This window comes from Biomphalaria glabrata, chromosome 17 (assembly GCF_947242115.1).
Source record: "Biomphalaria glabrata chromosome 17, xgBioGlab47.1, whole genome shotgun sequence".
Lineage (NCBI taxonomy): Eukaryota > Metazoa > Mollusca > Gastropoda > Planorbidae > Biomphalaria > Biomphalaria glabrata.
The window spans coordinates 4,454,035-4,477,253 of NC_074727.1; the positions used below are offsets into that span (position 1 = coordinate 4,454,035).

General features: G+C 37.5%; 1 protein-coding gene across 5 annotated transcripts in view; it reads left to right on the forward strand.

Annotated features, from left to right (window-relative positions):
• The first annotated feature begins 3,797 nt into the window (after positions 1-3,797).
• LOC106077450 (histone-lysine N-methyltransferase SETD2-like) overlaps positions 3,798-23,219 on the forward strand; it is a 34,603-nt gene continuing 15,181 nt past the window's right edge. Inside the window, exons 1-2 of one of the 5 annotated variants that reach the window (XM_056016015.1) lie at positions 3,798-4,355; positions 8,889-11,953. In XM_056016015.1, coding sequence (XP_055871990.1) covers positions 8,933-10,573 — 1,641 coding nt within the window. In that variant the 5' untranslated portion in view covers positions 3,798-4,355; positions 8,889-8,932 and the 3' untranslated portion in view covers positions 10,574-11,953. Of the gene's footprint in view, positions 4,356-7,949; positions 8,214-8,888; positions 11,977-18,059; positions 18,824-22,495; positions 22,553-23,219 lie in introns of those variants that run through there. The other 4 variants (XM_056016019.1, XM_056016017.1, XM_056016018.1 and 1 more) reach the window with 4 other exon arrangements.

Here is a 23,219-nt window from a genome sequence, read left to right on the forward strand (position 1 = left end):
TAAAGTATCCTTTGGTTTTTCTTAAAACTTTGCGTTTATTTATAATGTTATAGCCTTCGTGAATTTAAGTGCCTTGGTTAGGCCAATAATAGAATATGCATCCTCTGTTTGGGGACCCCTCAACTCAAGAAAACATTAAGAAACTGGAACAGACACAAAATAGAGCAGTGAGATTCATAACAAACGAATATTCACCTATGACTGGAGTAACACCTTTAGTAAAATCACTAAATTCAGAAAGCCTTCAGGACAGAAGACTTAAAAGTAAAGTAGCAATTATACATAAAACACTGAACCATAATCTTCAAATACAAAAAAAAATTAATAAAATACTCTGAGAGACACAAAGATAAAGACACATTCCTTGTCCCATATGCTAGGACAAATTTGTACAAATACTCCTTCTTCCCTAGTGCTATTAGAGCATGGAATGGGTTGCCTGAGCTAACCAGGAAAACCAATGACTTGCAGAATTTAAGTCATTGGTTAACATGCATGACTAAATGCATGACGCGTAGGACGTTATCATCTTTTTTATTTTGAAGCAACGTCTGTATTTTATAAGATAAGATAACATTCTGGTTTCTAGAGTATCAGAACACGTGATAGGAAGAATAAAAGTAGCTGTACTATGTTGGATGCCGAATTAGTCAATAGTCATATATAACGATTAAAGTTTACCTTGACCTTAGTCCAGTGTTGCTCAAACGTGTGGTCCGCGGACCCAAGCGGTCCACTAGAAGCAGAAAGATGAAAAATATATCCATTTATAATTTTAACTTCTTCGCTAAAATCTTTTTTTTTTCTAAAGGGGTCCCCGGATCAAAAAAGCTTGAGAACCTCTGGCATAGTCCATTAGACCAATGGGCCCCACACATGATCTGTCGACCGTCTTTCTCCATTCCTCTCTGTCTTTAGCCTTAACTAGAAACTCTTTCGTTGGTAGTTCTTCCTATCTTTGACGTCTTCCCATCACTTTCTCTGCCTGTTCCTTTTTTCTTCCTGGTTATGTTCCCTGAAGGAAAGTCTCTATGATGTCTGAGGACCTTGTGATATGGCCACACTGTTTCCGTTTTTTTGACTGATGTCAGCAGGACGTTGCGTGTCCCAGTTACCATTATGGTTCTGTTTCCATTTGAAGTTTATACCTAAGTTCCTTGTATAGCATCTCGATGTATTACAAATTTAACTTCATCACTGACCCAAACTAATGGATGTAATTACACTTAATACAAGCTTTGTTTTTTTTTGTTGTTTTTTTTTATTTTCAAAATTATTTTTTCTTGTTTTTAACCTCACCCCACCAGTCTATAGATACACCACTGGTAACAAGAGTACAAAAGTTAATTTTTATATTTGAAAAGGGCGTCACCAAGAATGGAACAGGGTTGTTGTTGTTTTTTTTCTGGGGGGTCCCATCCCTTCAGACATTAAGTTACACTGTAACTGCTTCGCATTCCTGCTTTGAAGGCTAGAAAATGGAAGGTTTCTGGCCATAAAGTGACCTAAGTGGGGCACAACACAACTTGAGAAACACTGATGTACGTAATATACTCAACCCTCCCCCCTCCCCCCCATCCTCGCAAAGATCAAACCTGCAATCTACAGGACACCCACCTTTACACTTTCACCTTGCGCCTAACGAAACTGTCAATAATACTATCTTTGCTTGTCATAATTTAATTCAAGATTCTTGAACAATGACATGCAACATCACAACATGTGGGGCAATGTAGACCAATAGCTCGCTGCCAAGTTATAGGTCTGTGCGACATGGCAACGAACTAATGGTCTCTACTATCGCTGGTCAGTAGTGCAGCCTTCTATAGCAGATCGTTATTAAGAATTGGTCTTGCTACTGCAGAGAGACTAAGAGCAGCACGGGCACCTTCTCCCATGCACTCGAGATGGAACCGAAAGCACATAAGGCGGCTATTAAAAGCATTTTTTTTTAAGTACTAGATCTATGTTGTTCTTTATTTAGATCCATTTAAATGAAGCACCTTCAAATACCTTGGAGCTGCTGTCTCATATGAGATAACGAAACCCGAACTATTGGCCCGAATAGCACATTCCACATCAGCCCTTTCAAAACGTAAAATAATATGGAAAGACAAAGGCTTAACCCTTGGCACCAAAATCAGACTGATGCGCTCCCTGGTCATGGCCACATTTTTATATGCTTGTGAGTCTTGGACGCTGACTGCAGAGCTAGAAAGGAGGATCCTAGCAATGGAATTGAGATGCTACAGAAGGATCCTAGGTATCACATTCAAAGACCGCATCACAAACCAAGAGATTAGAGACAGGGTTACTGCAGCATTCGGACCTGCTATCTATAGTAAAAAAATTGCAAGCTTAAAATCTATGGCCATATTACAAGATCTTCGGGGCTCGCAAAGACCTTCCTTCAGGGAACAGTACCAGGAAAAAGAAGAGGCAGAGAAAGCGATGGGAGGACAACATAAAAGAATGGACGGGCCTGCCATTGAAAGAGGTTCTAAGACAGGGAGGAATGGAGAAAGACGGGCGACGAGTCTTGCTTGGTGCCCCAACAGTCCGACAGACTAAGGGATAGGCAAAGGTAAGTTAAAGGTAAAATGAAGACAAATAAACATTTTGGCCGGCAAAAAGGAGGAACTCTTCAATACTGTGAAGTGACGAAAGCTGAGTAGGTTCGGTCATATTGTAAGACATGACTCTCTGTCAAAAGTCAGCCTTCAGCGTAGGCAACACGAAGAAAGTTTCGTGCCAAGAAAAGCTGGCTGAGCAACGTAGAAGAATGGGCAGACCTCTCTCTCTCTCTCTCACTCTCTCTCTCTTGATATCCTGCTAAGAACAGCTGCTGATCGGAAAAATTTGAGTGATTTTGTTAAGTGAAATGTCACTGCAACTCTATAACAAAAGTCATGGGACAAAACAAAAATGATCGTTGGAGACATATTTTTTAAAACAGAAATTCATTTACATTTTTTTAAAAATCTATTGATCTTACTCATCTAATATTTTATATGCACACTATTTCCAATTACGTTAAGGGTATTACTACGATCCTTTTTTTTTTCGGGGGGGGGGGTGATTAGATGCTCTAACTTATATCTCTGAAATAACAGACATTCAAAGGCTCACATTACAAACACACGCGTTATAACAAAACGACCAGCACAATTCTGACAAAAGACTCAAAAGTAAAGTAGTAATTATTCATAAAACCCTAAACCATAATCTTTCAATTCAAAAACAAAATCTTATAAAATACTCTGAAAGACCCAAAGATAACAACATGCATCAAGTTCCATATGCTAAGACTAATTTGTACAAGTGCTTCTTCTTCCATAGCGCTTTTATAGCATGGAATGGGTTGCTTGAATGAGACAGGAAAGCCAAAGACTTGGCAGAGTTTGAGTCATCGATGTACAAGGGGCACGCTTAGGACGTAATCACCTTTTTTTGAAGTAACGTCTGTGTTTTATAAGTTAAGATAAAATAATATAGGAAAGTGAACAAGATAATCAAATTGGAAGTCACCCACTAAAAAATACAACTTTTTGTTCGGTCTACTTACTTCGAGGAAACAGACATTTCTCGGAAACCCGAATGTGGACCATTGTGTTGCTATTTCTGTTCACTTCTGCTTGTGCTATCAGTCTGAGGTAATTTTCCCTGTGCGTGGGTTTCCCTTGATACGATGTGTTCTCCCACACACACAGTGTGACCCTCTTCTCTCTTTTTTTCCCCCTTAAATTCCAATTTAAGCCAGAAAAATAAAATAGAATCATGAAACAGGGTTTCAATAAAAAGCATGCGAGCTCAACAGTCACGTCACATTATTTTTTTTTTAAAGAAATAACATTTAGCAGTAAGTTCAACCGGAAACAGAACTTTAGAATTAAGAAATGAGATCAAATTAAATATAGCTCTTTTGTGTTAGCATGTATATAGAAATATATTTATAGCCTAGATGTAGTGAGAAATGGAACAGATGATATAAAGCAGCCCAGTCATATGTTTAAATCACATTTACCTTTTGGCTTCCATTTTTTTCCAAGAAGGTAAAGAAAGGAATATACAAAAGGCTGAAAGGTTTTTTTTTTCTTTTTTTTCTGAATGGAAGAGTACTCTTACAATTATTCAATGTGTTTCTAATAAGTATACACAAATTAAAGGAAACAGAACCGGATTTTGGATAAAGTCTAGAATTTGCTTTAAAATCAGAAATTTGGACGTCCAATGTGTTAAGTTAGAGAAAAAAATACTATTGTACTTCGCGGTACTATTTCAGAGCTGCTATAATTATTTTTTAAAGTTAATTTTTATTTGATGAATTTGGATTGTAAAACAGGTGCATGTCTTGGGTAAGTAGAGCACATTATCACATTATGTTACTATTTATAGATTTTAAAGTTGTGTGTTTCAGTATATGTAATAGCGAGTTTTCTATTACCATATGAAAGCAAGTGAAACATCTCATGGTGTATATATGCAAGTGACGTCTAAAGTATACAATTGTCAGTTTATTATGAGTCATGTGAAACTTTCATTGTTTGGTATCTAGATTTAGTCCCACACGATATTATGTAAACATTTCCTTGTCTTTATAAGCCAGGAATTATTATAGCTTTTACATAGCGCTACTTTCATGCTTATAGCATACTCAGAGCGCTTTGGTCCAATCTCATTTGTGGACCAGTGGGGGGGGGGGGGGGAGGGGGTATCTAGGAGTTGGTTTTCCGTGCTGCCTTTTAGGCGCTCAGTAAACGCAACTCTGCCCGAGTCGGGTGTCGAACATCAAGCCCCCTTCTAGGTAGCCAAGACAAGCCAAGTTCAAGCGCACTTAGCCTCTCGACCACGCTTCCCACAATGTACACAATGTGTTTGGAATTCAAACATTAATAAGAAGTAACCTTTACCTATCCGTTAATCTGTTGAACCGTTGGGGCACCACACAAGATCTGTCAACCGTCTTTCTCCATTCCTCACTGTCTTTTGCCTTGGATAGAATCTCTTTCAATGGCAGGCCCGCCCATTCTTTTATGTTGTCTTCCCATCGCTTTCTCTGCCTCTTCTTCTTTTTCCTGGTACTGTCCCATGCATAAATGTCATTACGCGCCCTGAGGAACTTTGCGATATCACCGTATAGCTTTAGTTTGCTTCAATGTAATAATAAATGTATACCTTAACTCTTTCTCTTCTTATTGACGATGCCAGCGTTGATTTGACCCCAATTAAACTAAATGGATTTTTGATTCATAAACTTTAATTTGTGTTGTGTAAAAAAAGAGAGCAAGCATTCCCCTATAATTTGACACCAAATATAACATTTTCTGATAACAAACAAAAAAGTTTAATCATAACAGGATAGTGAAATACAAATAAGCGAAATGAATAATACTGCATAAACGAGGAAAATAATCACGGAGAGAAAGAGTTAATGCTCGTCTGCTATTAAAGATAAGTAGACAACAAAATGATCTATAAGACAGGCTTGTAGACTTAGAACTCTTTCTGTATTCACTTTTAGGTCTTCATTGCCCACTTGACAGATCTGGATCATTTGTAGAGCCTAATATCCCGGTGGCTGAGTGGTTAAGCGCTCGGCTTCCGAACCTGAGGTTCCTGGGTTCGAACCTCGGGGAAGACTGGGATTTTGAATTTCGGGATTTTTAGGGCGCCCCTGAGTCCACCCAACTCTAATGGGTACCTGACTTAAGTTGGGGGAAAGTAAAGGCTGTTTGTCGTTGTGCTGGCAACATGACACCCTGCTTGTTAACCGTTGGCCATAGAAACAGATGACATTAACATCATCTGCCCCATAGATCGCAAGGTCTGAAAGGGAAATATCCCAAGTTAGTTAAACACTCTTAAAAATTGGCTGATTCCCACTCCCTTCACTTCATAGAAAATTTGGATTTTCTTTCAGTGCGGTAACATAAGGGTAACACAAAGAAAGATGAAATGAGACGATATAGAATATACAAATAGGTAAATAAAAAAAAATAGATAGTATATATCGTATAAGGTTCCTTCAGTTTCGGAAGACAATGGATGCGCCCAGATGAGTCACTAGGTTTTAGTTTCGTCTTGAGAATGAATTGTGACTAATCAAGCCGATTCTGGAGCGGCATAAAAAAAAAAACTAACTAGGAATGTAACAAAAGGAAAACAAGGTTCATAAGAATTGTTCCTGATACAGTGTAATACATTGAAAGAATGTCACCAGGTTATTAAAAAGAAGTCACCAATTTAGAGGTTAAAATCATGGTTTGTGAGCTCTTGAATAAAAGGTCGTCAACAACGTATAATCAAGCTTAATTAACTCCCTTCGTCTATTCGTCAGTCTTTCTAGTCAAACTATTGTATTTCTCCCACTTCCAAATCTCGTATGTAGTTGAAACTTTACACAATTATTCATTGTCGCTGACAACAGATAAATGCATTAAATAAGAACCAATTAGTTAATGAATTACTCGTAGTAATGTTTTTCTTTTATGGAATATTTAATAAGCTAATGAGAGATAAACACTGCAATAATGAGAGATATGGCAGCGATTGAACTTTGCGTTCATCACTATAGCGCAATAGGCTCTCCTTTGTCAACATGCAAAAATAGCTGAAGGGCAAAAGTCGCAAGACCATGCTAGTAGCTTAATTGATTGGATACAGTTAGAATTGATTTAAAATAATATGTACAATTTTATGCAATATACGCGAGTTGTTTTTTTTAAATATATTTTATATTGAACTTGTTTTATTTGTTTAAAGACTGATATACACAGCGGCGAATATAGTGATGAGAACATTTTTACCATTATCTTTTTTTTTTGGTTTATGATGTTGGACTTTCACCTTCATCTCTACCTTAGTCTGTTGAACACTTGGGGCACCACACATGATCTGTAGACCATCTTTCTCCATACCTCTCTGTCTTTTGCCTTGACTAGTCTTTCTTTACTCTCTCTAAGAACGATAACACCCGTTGCTTACGAAATAATTAAGAGTTTCTAAATAGAGTCGAGATTAGGTTTCCTCGGGAAATCCTGACCTATTTATATCCATCATAGTCCCAAAGGGGAGAGAAAAATACTACATGTTGCATTGACTTTAAAGCGACACCAATAAAGACCAATCGCAACAGTAAGCCTGGACACTGAACTGATACGTCGCAACCTGTGGGCAGTGCAGACCAATAGTTCGTCGCCACGTATGGTGTAACCACTTGTAAAACATTTTGTTCCTACCCAACTTCTCAGCTTCTCTCGTTCAAAAATAAAACATAGAAAAATGTGTACAAGAAACACAATAAAACAGAAATACTACAGGAGAAACAAATCCGACCTAAAGGATCACTATTGTGATAAGCCTTCATGTTGTAGTTGTTGATGGCTGTCTGACTTGGACAGATTACTCTGGACATGTCTGGGTTGTAGGCCTATGAGTGTATTAGATGCGCTTAAGCTACTTCAGAACTATGCCTAAACATTTAACAAGGTTAAAGGTTTAAGTCCAGACCGTTCTAGACTTGAATGACGTTTATTACTGAAAAGGTCACAGTCCAGTCTCTGTCCGTAATACGAAGTTATTATGCTAATGTCGTAACACCAACTGACTAACAATAACATACATAATTTAGAACCCGCTAAACCGTGACGTCACTAAATGCCATTCCAGAGGTCCGTCTACTATGGTGCGCCTCTAAACTAATTAAGTGCATAACACTATCTAGATCAAAAGGTATGCTTGTATTTCCAACAAATGTCCCTTATTTGAACTAGCCTTAGACTCTTAGACATTAATATTCTATAAAATATACATTTTTTTTATGGATAGAGAAAAAAAAACACACAGTTGGCAGCTTCGATAAATCTAAAAAAAAAAAAGTCTAAAGATCTATTTGTTATCTATAAGCCCAATAAACGATCAATCTAGTGTCTAGCTATGTGGGCCTTGTTATGTGATCTCACGCCTTTGTTTAATGAACGAAACAAACTTTTAGTTGTTGTCCCATTTTCTAAAAACAAGTTAGCGTGTGTTAGGAACTATTTTTTGTTTCGGATCTATTCTTCTTTCTTTTCGAGACGATGAAGTGATATCATTACGATAGACTCTAATGATATTAATCTGGAAATGTAAATGGAAACCGTCTTACTTAAAAACGTAAGCTGTTTTATGATCATGTAATATAAGCTGTCTTGTTCTAACGAATGTGTCGTATGGTAAGTACAATAATATATTTTTTTCAACAACTGTTTCAAAGCACTAAACTTAGTGCTAATCAAGATTCGAAACCTTATACATAGAGCGATAAGCTTACGTTCTTACAACTAGACCACAAAGCCTTACTTTTTATTTCATTTTTTTTTTAAGCGTTAATCATAGCTAATGGGAGGCGCGGTGGCTGAGCGGTTCAGCGCTTGGCTTCTGAACCGGGGGTCTCGGGTTCGAATCCAAGTGAAGAATCGGATTTTGAATTTTGGGATCTTTGGGCACCTCTGAGTCCATCCAGCTCTAATGGGTACCTGACATTAGTTGGGGAGAAGTAAAGGCGGTTGGTCGTTGTGCTGGCCACATGACACCCTCGTTAACCGTTGGCCACAGAAAAAGATAACCTTTACATCATATGCTCTATAGATCAGAAGGTCTGAAAAGGGAACTTTTTTTTTAATCAAACCTAATACTTATGCACTTACATTCCCATGAGATGATCCATTTTCGTATTGAGACTGAAAGATGCCCTATATGTATTATATACAGAACTTTGAGTACTATTGAAACAAATGTAAATATTGCATACTAATTTTATTCTTGTTATCTCTTAAACAAAAAAAAAAAATTTGTTTTGCTAAACTTCTGATGTAACATAGTTTTTTTTTATTTTTTTTTATTTTAAGGTAAACTTTAAGCCTAAAAGTCAAATGACTTCGTGAGTCGTTTGATGAGGAAACGTGAGATGGACTTCTATTCATGCAGTCATGATGGCCATAAATTATACATTGACAATAATTGTGAAACTGGAGATTCTCCGAGACAGACAAAGATCGTGACTTTAGATTGCACCCAGAAGCACGAAGCGATAGTTGACTGCAGCAAGAGCAGTTGGAAAAAGGAAAAACCGACAGTTCAAGATCTTCAGAAATTGAATTACTCGTCTAAGTGTGTCACCTGCTGCCAGGAAATCTGCTATGTGTCACTGGGAAGTCCCGCTGAAAGCGCAAGGGAACCCCCGGAACATGTTTACATTATAACCGCAAGCGTAGTGGGATTCACCTTCCTAATCCTGCTGATTCTATTGGCTGTTTATATTCGTCGCAGCCGGAAAACACCCGTTAGGAGGACAAGAGTGGTGGGCCCTCGTCGTTACGGCAACGTTCTGCCTCCATTGCCCACCGGGCCACCCCCGCCACTACCACCTCCAAGAGTAAGCTCCTCTCTCATCCGGGAAGACATCTCAGACAATGTTGTGGTACTTACTCCAAGCATGGTAGGATTACCAGATACACCAGAGGGTCCTCAAATTGTATCTATGAGAACATCATCTTTCAGTTCCATAGAGAGTGAACAGTCTGTACAAAAATATCCAGACAGCGAAACGTTGGATGCTAAATTAAACCTTTCGGATCAAAAAAGTCTAGGGACAAGAGATTCCTTTACAAACTTACAAAACATGGATGCTAAATCACAGAGACCAGGTTCTACCAGGAAAACATCATTCTCCTCTTTGCAGAGTGAGCTTAAAACGTCTCCTTTGTCTAGACGTGCCTCTCAGAAAGAAGAGTTAGATGTTACATTTCACATTTCTGAGACAATATGTCCAGCGAGACACGATTACTTCAGTAAATTACAAGACATCGACGACAAACGTCAAGGCCCGACTTGCACTAGAAAAGAGTCATTTTGTTCCTTGAAAAGTGAAAGCACTCCACTGTGTCAAGGCGTTTCAAAACTACAAAACTCGAACGCTGCAGCAAACATTGCCAAGAATGTAAGTTCGAGTAATTTCTCAGACATCACACGATTTACAACTAATCGTCCGCTTTCTACCAGAAAATCTTCTTTCAGTTACATGGACACCGATCCCGGGAGTACACCACATCCTCACCGAGCCTTAGAAAAGAGAGATTCTATAACAAACGAGTCCGTAACTAAATCTCCTATAACAAGGGCACATACTCAGCGTGCAATGTCCTCTAGAAAAACAGTTAGCTCCCTTGACAGTGACGTTGAAAAGAAGGCGTCTCACAGAAGACGCTTCCGCAAATCTAAAAACTTTTCTTGGCTAGAAGAGCACGAAGTCCGCGCAATCCTGGAAGGTGCGGACACCAGGACCACGCCGCCTCCATTGCCGCCACGGAGGCGTTCAACAAGGACTCATTCTTGCGGCTCTGGCTCAGCCGTCAGTGATTCGGATTGCGAGTCCGGCATTTTTCTCCTAGGGCTAGAACCGGCCTTTAACATCTCAAGGCTGGTCCGTGACATTGAGAACATTCCCGTGAAACAAAGGAAGCGAACAACATCCGCCTCATCAGCACAGCCACACAGACAACGAAAAGATCAACGGCCTTCATCCATGCTCTAAACACTAACCTACAGGAAACATACGTGTAAAGCTTGCACTACGAAAACATACAAAACTCAATGAGCAAAATCTCTGGAGATCTTTCCTGGTTATTTATAAGGAACTGAGAGACTTGGGTGCTATACAGAAAATAAACTGGAACTTCTTGGGTTGTTTCTCCAAATAAGTCTGAGCTTGAAATTATTCAATGAGTTTCAAAATACATTTTAAAAAAGTGAATAAAGCGGAATTTAAAAAAAAAAAAGTAAACTTGGTCTTTAAACAGGAGTTTTGCTGTCTCAAACTCAATGACAAGCACGCCCCACAGATAACGATGTTTCTTGTGAAAGTCGTTTAGAGAGTATGAAGAGATGCCTATTGTTCTATAGCCACGCTGGGCTGGACACATATCCCGTGTATGTGTGACGTACACCAGAGGCAATCTGAAAGGTGGTCGGTGTAACTGAGGTGCCCCACGAAAACGCTTGACAGACCAGCTTAGCTACAAGTTTGCTTTAACCGGCATAGCAGAGAGCGCCTGGCAGCAGTTGGCTTCTAAACGAGACAGGTGGAGACTTATTACCAAGAAAATCTATTGCCGACAACGGACAACTAAAACCAACCACTAGTAGACAACGCTTAAGTCTGTATTGTCAGATACCCATTACAGTTGTTTGGACTCAAATGTACCCTAAAGATACCAAAATATTAAAAAAACAGGATTCGAACCCGGGAATCTTTGGAAGTCACAAGAACTTTACCATTCCGTTATCGAGCCTAGTAATCAAGTAATTAAAACCAGCTTTTTAAAAAAATATTAAAGCATTGAGATTCAAACTAACTATTGTTGTAAGGCTGCCAATTAATATTTTATAACCGCTGCTGACCGCCTGGTTTATGGGCCGGTCAGGTGCAGACTGGCCAGAGTTGATATTATTTGTGTTTGTGTGTGTGAGGAATTCGTTCACCCGTGGAAACACACGCTAGCAACGTGCTCATCAACAGTGCACGTGACATTGGAGAGTTTCATGATCAACTAAGTGTCAAGGACGCCAAATTTAACTTCCAAATTGCCAACTTGAATGAAAATTACGAACGGAAGAGCTTTTAAAACTGGATTCTGACGCGGTTAACTTTGCAATGGGATGAACTTGTCACTTTTTTTTAAAACCATATATCGGATACACCATATTGCTTGCTATTTATTTGGGTTTCCGCTTTGTGTGAAAACGTCCTATAATTGCGGATAGACTTGAATTCTTTATAAAAATTTTATCAAATGTTGGATATTATTGTGTGGGTCATTTGGATTCTTCTTTTCATTCGGTGATTTCTATTATTATTTTTTCGCTTTCATTGGATCTTAATAGTACGTCACGAGCAAAGAGAGACAATAATGTATCAGGGGAGGAAATTTGTAATTGGTGAGTTTTGTGAACCATAGAACGTAACTGTTTTGCTTTTCTCAAGGTTCGAAAAATGCCTTAACTCTTTCTCTCCGTATTTATTTTTGCAAGTTCTGGTGGAATTTTTCATTTTGATCGTTGTGTGTGTTTTAAATTCAATAACGTTTTTATATGTAATCAGGAAATGTTATATAAGGTATATATTTATAGAAGTATGTATGCTCTTTTATATATAACACAAATTAAAGTTTATAAAACCAAAATTTATTTAATGGGGTCGAATCGACGTTGGTATCGTCGGTTAGGAGAGAAAGAGTTAAGGAAATGTGTTGAAATTCTTCATGAAAACTTGGCATTTTATCATAGAAAGGCCAATTTATTAATATTCTTTAATATATTGGAGTATATAGACACAATTGGCACTGCAACAGTCGATCTTCGTTATAGGGAAATTCATTGTAGTCCCTTAAAGAATTTCCTTGGAGAAATTTTCTCCTTACGTGGCAAGTCTAAGAATAAGACTAAGACTAAGTCTAAGACTAAGACTGCTTTATTGATCCATATGAAATTTGAGGTGATTATAAAGACTTTTTTTTTTTCGAATAAGGACAAACATCTGTAGCTGTACTGCAGCTGTACCGCCCTTTGACAGATAGTATAATACAGATGTAAGCGTATCAAACAAAAAACAGGTTCAATAACTTCGATGATCGGTAAGCCGAATTGTATTACTGTTGTTACCGGTCGTTATCTTGTAGCACCAAACTGCTGGTACTAAACCGCTGTAGGCGTAATGTACCTTAACTAATAAAACTTCAAATAACTTGAATGACTTCCTTGTGGACAAAACTAAATAGAACTTTATTTATAATATGGACACAATCAACTTGTGATCAAATGAAATGAATGTTGTAGACTTTAGTAATAATATTTTTTTTTTGACAAAAATCTAACTCACTACAGTAACACAGCCTTTCAGTCTCACGTTCTGGAGACGCCTCTCCTAACAAAGACAAAAGACGACAGTGCCACCTATGTTGCACCATTCACAACCAATCGCTAACCTCTTATTACCGTCACCATAGAAACACAACACTTGGCTGGTGTGGTGTCAAGCCTGTTTGTATACTTTGACTCTGTAACAGTATGATCAGAAAATTCATCCCATCCACCCCCCCCCCTGCTTTTTTTTTGTCGATCATTGCGCTTTAGTTCCCGTGTTTTGTACGAAACTTCGCCCTGCACTCAGCTATGAATGCGTTCTAGATCAGTTCAAAGTTCATACTGATGTTGTTATAATTTATTTTATAACTTTCATCTCATTTATTTAGGACTTGCGGAAAACTACAATTTGGGAAAGACTTCTGTGGTCTGCAAAAAGCTGTTACATTTATTCATACATGGAATGTCTCATGATAAGTCTCTCATTGGTTATTTGCTTGAGTTTCTAGTTTTCAAAATAGGCGCAAGTATCCACGGCTTCATTAATCTAAATTTTTAGTACTGTCACAGGTTTCCTATTCTATTTATACTTATAACTCGATCGAATCTACCTTAGGTCTCGATACGTCTAGGTGTCCCTGGTTCAGTTCTAGTTAACGAAATAAAACAATTCAACCACTAGATCAAACACATAAACTTTAATCAGCTTTACTGCATATCACACACGCTGGTCACTGTCTCACAACAAAACACACTTCCGGTCATTCGCGCAGATTGTAAAAATAGATTATACATACATACACACATTCATCCGTGACAAGTACATTTATTGAAACAAAAACTATATTTTATCACAGGTTCAAATTGTTGCGAAACAGCTACGATTAAAAATAGGCTGTGCGTGGGACGCATTATAAGCTTGAGTCTCTTACGGTACCCCTGTACTTTAAAGATAAATCACTAGTTTGCTCTACTTTCATGACCAGACTAGTTATCAGTACGGAGACCTGAAGTCAATGTTATCTGGTTTACACTTTTGCAATAAACGAAGAGGCCCCCGAAATGGGAACGGTCGCTATTGCAGAACTCGTACAGTCTGTCTGTTTGTCCGTCCGTCCGTCTAAAGTTGACTTTTAGAAATCAAATGCTAAATATGAAAAAAAATGTAATAAAAGAATCCTGTTACACCATATTTCATAATCTTTGACAACCAGAGCAGCCCCTACTTTTCGCTGCGGAGATATTAGCCCTCGGAAAGGGCGACCAAACCAGTAAGCCACTTTATCCTTGCCTACCCACCTAGGAGGACGAAAACTTTAAATCTAAACTTCCGCTGCGTTGCGGCTACACACACAAAAAATAGGCAAAATATTCGGTTACCAACCCTAATGAAAAATCAGGAGCATGTGACCCTTTGGCAGATTGCAAGGCACATTTCTACACTCTGGCAGAAACTGTGGCACAGCTTATCGCAAACAAACAGACAACATGCTTCACTACATTTAAGAAGAACATTAGGACCTTTTAAAGATTTTAAGTTAATTTGTCATTTTAGCTCTCGTGTTTATGTTGGTAATGTTATCACGGGGCCTTGAGTCTACATTTTATTCGTAAACAAAGCTATAAAATAACTTAATATTACTATTATTATGTTAGAAATGAACGAGTAGTCATTCTCTGGCGCTGCCAGGGTCGAGTTTCGCTAAAGAGAAACAAAATTCATCGTAGTCCCTTTAACAGTTGCCACTGAGGAATTTTCTGGTGATGTGGCAGGTCTGCAGCAGTACCGCACTCTGACAGGCAACGATGATGTTCCTAGGAATGTTAAGGGCCTTGAAGGTATCTGTGAGGTCAGTTATTATCCCCTCTGTTGATATAACAATAGGGTATATTGTTAGTTGGGATAATTTCCATAGACGCTTAATCGCCAAGCCTAGGTTCCCATATTTTCTTTGTTTTTCTAGATGTTTTTCTTAAATTATGAGACAGTGGTACGGCGATGTCCATAATGGTTGCGGTTTTTTATTTTTTATCAACAAACAGAAGATCAGGGCGATTAAAATCTACCGTTTTGTCGGTCAGAATAGGCCTATCCCAATACAGCAGATATTCAGAAGTCTCGAGAAACTCTTGTGGCGAGTATTTATAATAAGGGGAAGTATCCTTACCGATCAAATTGTTTGTCAAAGCCAAGTGTTGGTTTATTAACTTTGCAACTTGGTTATTATTATTATTGTTATTATTATTATTATTTTTATTATTATTATTATTCTTAAATTGTATCAGTCATGAGTCGTTCATTTGGACACGTCAGCTGTGTGAAGAGAGAACTGCTGCGTGGGCTACATCGATCCAATCTTAGTTAAAGGTCAGTATTTGATCTCATTTCTATAAGATGGTCCACAGTTGCTTCGCGAATGAAGAGGCTAAACCAAAATTAAGAGTTGGTGCTATTTTAGCATGATCATTGCTCTGAAGTCTTTTATTGCGAAGTGTATATCTGTTAATGGGTTTCAATGCTGCCTCTAGGTTCTCACCAAACTCAGCTCGAGTGGAATGTCGAAAATAATATGTGTGTCCATCGGGATACGAACTCGATCTTCTCCTCCTTTCAAGTCAGTTACTATGCCACTCAGCCACTCAGACTTCTGTTCAAAGTCAAAATGTCGTTTAGTCCTTTTTATCCACGACTAGAAAGTAAATACATGTTTGGTCAAGGTCATTTTTGTCAAATATAAACGCAGGCAAAAAACCTGAAAAACCTAAAAAAAAAAAAAAAACAATCTTTGTGTCTCCTGGCTGTTTGAGTTGTACAACGTACAAGTAACATAGACCGCCGACTGACAACGCCTTGGTCTGCATGAGATGCAGAAAAAATATTTAGGTCGAAAACTGGGCTTGCGTAATGTGAAGCACCGTACTCATCCCTGATCTTCGAACTCGAAGATATTACCATTCACATTTACTTTTGAAAAAACGCTTAAGCCTTAATGTTTCATATTACTGCCAATATCTCTAAAGAATTGATTTATACAGTAGCGTGTCTTCTACGCTCCTATAGCAATGCCCGACACCTTCTTGTCTCAACGTTACTAGAGCATGTTCAGTGCGCTCTGGCCAAAAAGCACTTTTGTGGACTAGTGAGGGAAGAGGTGGCTATCTGGAAGAAAGTTTCTGTGCTACCTCTATACGGCCAGTGCTACCTTTATGCGACCAGTGCTACCTTTATACGGCCAGTGCTACCTCTATACGACCAATGCCACCTTTATACTGCCAGTGCTACCTTTATACGACCAGTGCTACCTCTATACAGCCAGTGCTACCTTTATACGACCAGTGCTACCTTTATACGGCCAGTGCTACCTTTATACGACCAGTGCTACCTTTATACGGCCAGTGCTACCTCTATACGACCAGTGCTACCTTTATACGACCAGTGCTACCTTTATACGGCCAGTGCTACCTTTATACGGCCAGTGCTACCTTTATACGGCCAGTGCTACCTCTATACGACCAGTGCTACCTTTATACGGCCAGTGCTACCTCTATACGGCCAGTGCTACCTTTATACGGCCAGTGCTACCTTTATACGGCCAGTGCTACCTCTATACGACCAGTGCTACCTTTATACTGCCAGTGCTACCTCTATACGACCAATGCCACCTTTATACTGCCAGTGCTACCTTTATACGACCAGTGCTACCTTTATACAGCCAGTGCTACCTTTATACGACCAGTGCTACCTTTATACTGCCAGTGCTACCTCTATACGACCAATGCCACCTTTATACTGCCAGTGCTACCTTTATACGACCAGTGCTACCTCTATACAGCCAGTGCTACCTTTATACGACCAGTGCTACCTTTATACGGCCAGTGCTACCTTTATACGACCAGTGCTACCTTTATGCGGCCAGTGCTACCTTTATACGGCCAGTGCTACCTTTATACGACCAGTGCTACCTTTATGCGGCCAGTGCTACCATTATACGACCAGTGCTACCTTTATGCGGCCAGCAGACACAGCTAAAACCAAGACGATTCTCGAATTCGAAATGTGTAATCTTTATTGCGAGTTGAGCGCCCGCCCTCCCACTCCCTCAGTTAGGAAGAAGTTATACTATTCAGCAACACATCCAACTCAGGACAAAAGAGAAAAAGGGGAACAAAATGGACGTCCATAATCCAGTTTATAATATCATTACACGAAAATTTAGAAAAGTAAAATACAGTTTGTTCAACGATTTAATGGATGGCTGCCTGGTCGGGGTGGCTGCCTGGTCGTGCGGTTTGCGCGCTGGACTGTCGTTCAGATTTATCGATGGTCCCGGGTTCAAACCCTGCCCGCTCCCACCCCACGTCGTCCTGCGGGAGGTTTGGACTAGGAAGTAATTATCTTCAACTCTGAAGGAACATCCGAAACATGTCAAACATTTTACAAACAAACCTCATTCACCAATCGTAAACAAACAACATTTAGCCACGTGATTCTCTATCTCTTCTATACAAATTACGATCTAATTTTTTAATACACAGTGGCTCTCACGTGACAGTTTTATCTTTCGTTGTTTTTTCAGCACTATCACGTGACTAAATGTTGTTTGTTTACGATTGGTGAATGAGCTCCATTGCCTTAGAAACAAAATGGTTCATTTGTCTGTTTTAGTTATCGATGCATTATATTATCTTTGTGATGGTCAAATGTTAAACTTACGAAGAAGTGAGTGATTTTTTTAAAGCTTACATTTTCTAAAGTAATGCTGCGATTTTAATTTTGGTTTTGTTATTATTTTTTTTTTGTAGATCAGTGGTGGGAAGGGGTATTGAAATTTGTCTTTAACATCGGGGTTCGAATCCTATAGTACAGGTAACCAAGCTGGTTTACTACTCAACCACATGTCACACATACCACCAAGTGATAACAATACACGTTTTTTGTAAGTTTGTTTTAAAATAATTCGACTGCCATCTCACTAATGAACAACGTTATGCATAGTCAAACCAGGCAGCCGCCTCGGAGCTTCGATCGTTCGGGGCCTTGAGCAGGACTCGAAGAAATTTTCTTCTGGAGGGGATTGGACATAATTCAAATTATTCTAGAGCAAATAAATGCGAAACATGATCAATCCTTAGTCTATATGTCTACCAGACCAGCTGTTGGTCCCTACGATGATACAAGGTTTGTTCACAAATGTTTAGATCTCATTTTATCTTATGAAATACAGACGTTACTTCCTTTTGCTGAAATGTGGAAACGATATTTCCAGTCTGGTGAACATGAATCGTCCATGAAGCACATTCATGCTATCAGTGTTATATGAATTTTAATTCATTGCTTATTTTCCGGTCTTATTTTGTTTTGTTTGTTTGGGGCCAGGGTATTCATTTTGCCTACAATCGTCGTTCCTTTATACAGTTAAAAACAAAGCAAATCAATCCTCCAGAGTTTAATACCCTAAAAGTAGATTTCGGTATTACAGTGTTCGTTCCTTATCTTCCATTGAGTTTTAATCTCTTCGCCCACCAACTACAGAAACAAACTTGCTCAAGATCAGTATTGACCAATGCGTCAGCTCTTTTTTTTTTTCTGATAATGAACAAGATAACAGGCGAAGAGAACTATGGTCCAACTTTTTAAGTTCAGGTATGTCAAGTTCTATCCCTTTTAGGATTTCTTCATATTACGTCAATCAATGTATTTTTATATTCCTACAATGTAGTAGATTATTTCCACATCTAGAACCAAGTTCGGTAAAAAGGACTCAGTATTCTGGAGTTTTTATTTTTGTTTTATGGTGATGCATCGTTCGGCTACCGGTACTGCTATTTTGTATTAGGCCTAACTGTCAGAACAAGATCCAGATAATGGCGTTATGTTTACATTTGTTGGTAGCATTGTATGTATTATCTCTTTCAGCTGCAAGTAAGTGTGTTAAATGTAGTGCTTTGAAAACGCTAATGTATTTATATTTAAAAGTATAGTAACTATAATTGTAGTATCGACCATGAGTTTAAAATTACGGGGAAGGGGGTTCAAAAGAAGATGGACAGTATGTGGAATAGGGTTATTTATTGGTTTTATTATGTAACTCTTTCTCTCCTAATCGACGATACCATCGTTGATTATGACCTCATTAAATTAAATTAATGTTGAACTTTTAAACCCGACTTTAAAATATATAAACAGAGCATGCATTTCCCTTTAATTCTATACCAAATACAACATTTTCTGATAACAAAACAACAAAGCTATTGAAGCCCAATCGTAACAGGGGGAGTGAGATAGTAATGAGTAAAATGAAGATGTCCTTCAAAATTAACATAAATAATTACGGAGTGAAAGAGTTAATTATTATAATCATAGTCATTTTAACTCTGTTATGTAACCTATAAATGTAATTCTTTACTGTCCAACATCTTTCGGGCCACCTTTTGCTTTAGTGCTAATGTCAACTCCTTACGACTCTTCTAAAAGATGACTGTTGGTTTCATATGACTGTTGGTTTCATATGACTGTTGGTTTCATATGACTGTTAAGATGGTCATGGGACCGATGACCAGGAATTTAATTTACTGTCTATTACGACGCTTAAATCGACCGAAATGTTTATAAAACAAATCAGACCTCCCAAAAAAAATAGAACAACACAGAACACGTTGGTTTAATGTAATTGTTAATATTGGATTGATATCGGGTTAGGGTATTGATGCCCCTTCAGTGTAAGATCTTTCATTTCGTTAGCCTTAAACATTTATTTCTGACATATTTCTAAGCTTTTTATTGTTATAAACATAAACATTATTTAAGAACGTATTTGCATTAAGTCATTCTAAGAAAAACATCAGATGGTCAGACATATTTGTGGAAGCAAAGTCAAGTCTAGGAAATCATCAATGAAATAAAGTGAACTAAACAAAGCCGTTCATGACTGTAGAGTAACTGGAACTGTGATCTTGCATAGAAGAATTTTAGATTGTTACGCCTATCAGATATTGATGCAAGCAAGCCCTTTCATTCATAAAAATGATCAAAGAACAAACCAAGGTCACGAAATTAAATCACAATATTACAATTTTCGTAAGTGTAAAGTTGATTGAATGAAACAGCCGCCTGCATGTGAATTTGTCTTTAACTTAAAAAACTGCTAACAGTGTTCATAAATTTTAATTAGGCTATAGATTGTATAGATTCTTATAGGTCTAACAAAATAATGTATCAAAATTATACATTCAAACTAAAAAAAAAGGTTAAAGACAGACTTATTAAAAAAAATAATTTTTTTCTGAATTCCCTTACTCTATACTCTTCACAAATGTGTATAACAAAACAAATAAGTAAAAACGACCATACTTTTAAAGGAATGAAGCTTGTCAAACTTCATATGGTGCATCTGAATTATAAGTAAAACAAGGTTACGAAGACAGTTTGTGTGGAAACAAAAAACTCAAAATCGGCCCCCCAAAGTGGTTCACCCAGGCAGGTAAAAAAGGCAGGCAGGTTTCAATATTTTCAGAAAGAATATCAGAATGAAATTCTATCAAAGGCAAATGAGAGATAAGAGTGGAGAAAGAAGGTTGACAGATCTTGTGGGGTGCCCCAACGGTCCAGCAGACCGATTGATAGGTGAAAGTCAATGAGAAGTTCGATGTGAACATGAACTAACTGATGTCATATAATGATTATCTTATTGATCTATTTGTTTTGTAAGGGTCAATCTCTCAAAGCCTCAAGACAAAAAAAAAAAAAAACACATTTCCGTTAAAAGAAAACACAACTCCCATTCTTTAGGAGAGTATTTATCTTCTGCATGTTGTTGTTGCAGTTCACGCGATAATATGAAAAACTACCTAGTAATTGTTGTTTTAAATTATAATCCACTTATATGCATACAAAATCGATTTTTTTCTATTCAAAAATAAAAGTAAACAATTTTTTTTTAAATTTAGTAGTTGATATGATTGAATTTGTTTAACCTAGCAATACAATTATAAATGATATATTTTTTGACCCAAAAAAAAAACAACAACATACTGCATAAATGTGTTGAAAATATGGTATGTTGAGTTTCCTTAATAAAATAGCCTCCAGTGTTTGTTACTATTAATAGTGAATAGTTGTAAAAATGGTGTCATTTTATGAAAAAACTTCTTGCATAGTTGATTTTAAAAAGTAAAAGTCTCACTTTAAAGAAAAGAAAAAGTTGCCGTTGCTTCAGAACTTTGATTGGTCTAAAATACCATTATGTTGGATTTTCAATATCTTTTCTGGTTTACGAGCTCTAAACGGGACGGACGGACGGACAGACAAACCACACAAATTTATTAGCGTCCAATTCCCCTTTCGGGGGCCGCTGAAAAAAAATTGTCACACGCAAAGCAAAAGTTTGACCACGCCTTCTTTAAGGTATGGTGTGTTGGTTAGCGTTTTATATTCATGCAAAGGCTGCAGTCCAGAGAGATAGGAGAAGATGAAAGTACAGATACATACATCTATTGATTTCAATCCATTTATATAAATATTTATCTATTTAGTTAGACTACGGAAACAGTTAAATGTAAAGAATCTATATTGCTGTGCAATTTCATACAATAGTAGTATTAAATAAGCTATTCGTTTATATTATGTGTTAATTTAAATAAAACGTATTGACTGGTTGTTGTGACACGGTCACTGTGTGAGGTCAACCGTGACACACGGTCAAGTGTTGGGTATCGAGAGTTAGGGGACTTGCGGGAAGTGACGAGTGTGTAAACAAGAAGAGAGGAAGTCCGCGGGTGAGGTTGGCTATCTGTATATAACGTGTATATATGTTGTGTTGTAATGTTTCACAATTAATAGGCACTTTAAACGTAAAGGAACTTGTTTCTTCACACTAGTATTATAATTCGAAATAAAAATAATTTTAAAAAATCTTATCTTAGCGGAATAACACCACATTTAAAATTACAGAACTGCTTTTTTTTTTTCTATATTAAACATAAAAGTTAGTTACGAATAATTAATTAGGCGCGGTGGCTGAGTAATAAAGCGCTTGGCTTACGAACCGGGGTCCCGGGTTCAAATCTTTGTAAAGATTTTTCGTTTCGAGCCTCTGAGTCCAACTAGATCTAATAGCTACCTGACATTAGTGGGGGGAAAAGTAAAAGCGGTTGGTTGTTGGGCTGGCCACAAAACATCCTCGTTAACCGTGATCCGACACAAATGGTCTTTACATCATCTTTCCTATAGATCGCAAGGTCTGAAAAGGGAACTGTAACTTTTTTTTTTTAAATGATTAATTAGTTATTTTTTATTGTTACATGTTTTATAAGGTTTTGTTAGTACAATAAATAATTCTATAAAGTTTCAAATTAATCCGAGAAAGGGGAGAATAACGTGTACATAACTTGTACCAGACAGACAGACAGACAAATTGAATTGATATAAACCTTGTAAATTTTTTTTTATGACTTTCGATTTTATGCTGCTAGCTTGTTTTGTGTTATTAATCTAGAATTATCAAATTTTAGATTACAAGAATATTTAAAATATCTTTTTCATTTTCTATTTTTGAAAAAAAAATTAGGCTAAATACTTGTGGTAAGAGAAATAACTGTAAAAAGATAAACAAACACCAGGATCGATACGATTCAATGAACCAGCGAGGTCTAGGTATTTACATTGTACTCAATATTTGATCTCAGAACTAAATTTGTAATGTCCTTTTTCATTTACTTGTGTGCAATGAAATAAGTCAAGCCCAGAGGCGTAGCGAGGTACCAGTGGGCTTATGATTAGGTTTATGATATTCCCCCCAACTCTTTTTGTTTTCTGAGGTTTGAGTTTAAGTTTGAGTTTAAGTTTGAGTTTAAGTTTGAGTTTAAGTTGTATCTATTGAACCAGTTTTATCTTATCTTATCTTATATAATACAGACGTTACTTCAAAAAAGAAGATGATTACGTCCTACGCGTCATGCATTTAGTCATGCATATTAACCAATGACTTAAATTCTGCCAAGTCACTGGTTTTCCTGGCTAGCTCAGGCAACCCATTCCATGCTCTAATAGCACTAGGGAAGAAGGAGTATTTGTACACATTTGTCCTAGCATATGGGACGAGGAATGTGCCTTTATCTTTGTGTCTTTCTGAGTAATTTATTAAATTTTGTTTTTGTATTTGAAGATTATGGTTCAGTGTTTTATGTATTATTGCTACTTTACTTTTGAGCCTTCTGTCCTGAAGGCTTTCTAAATTTAGTGATTTTACTAAAGGTGTTACTCTAGTCAAATGTGAATATTCGTTTGTTATGAATCGCACTGCTCTATTTTGTGTCTGTTC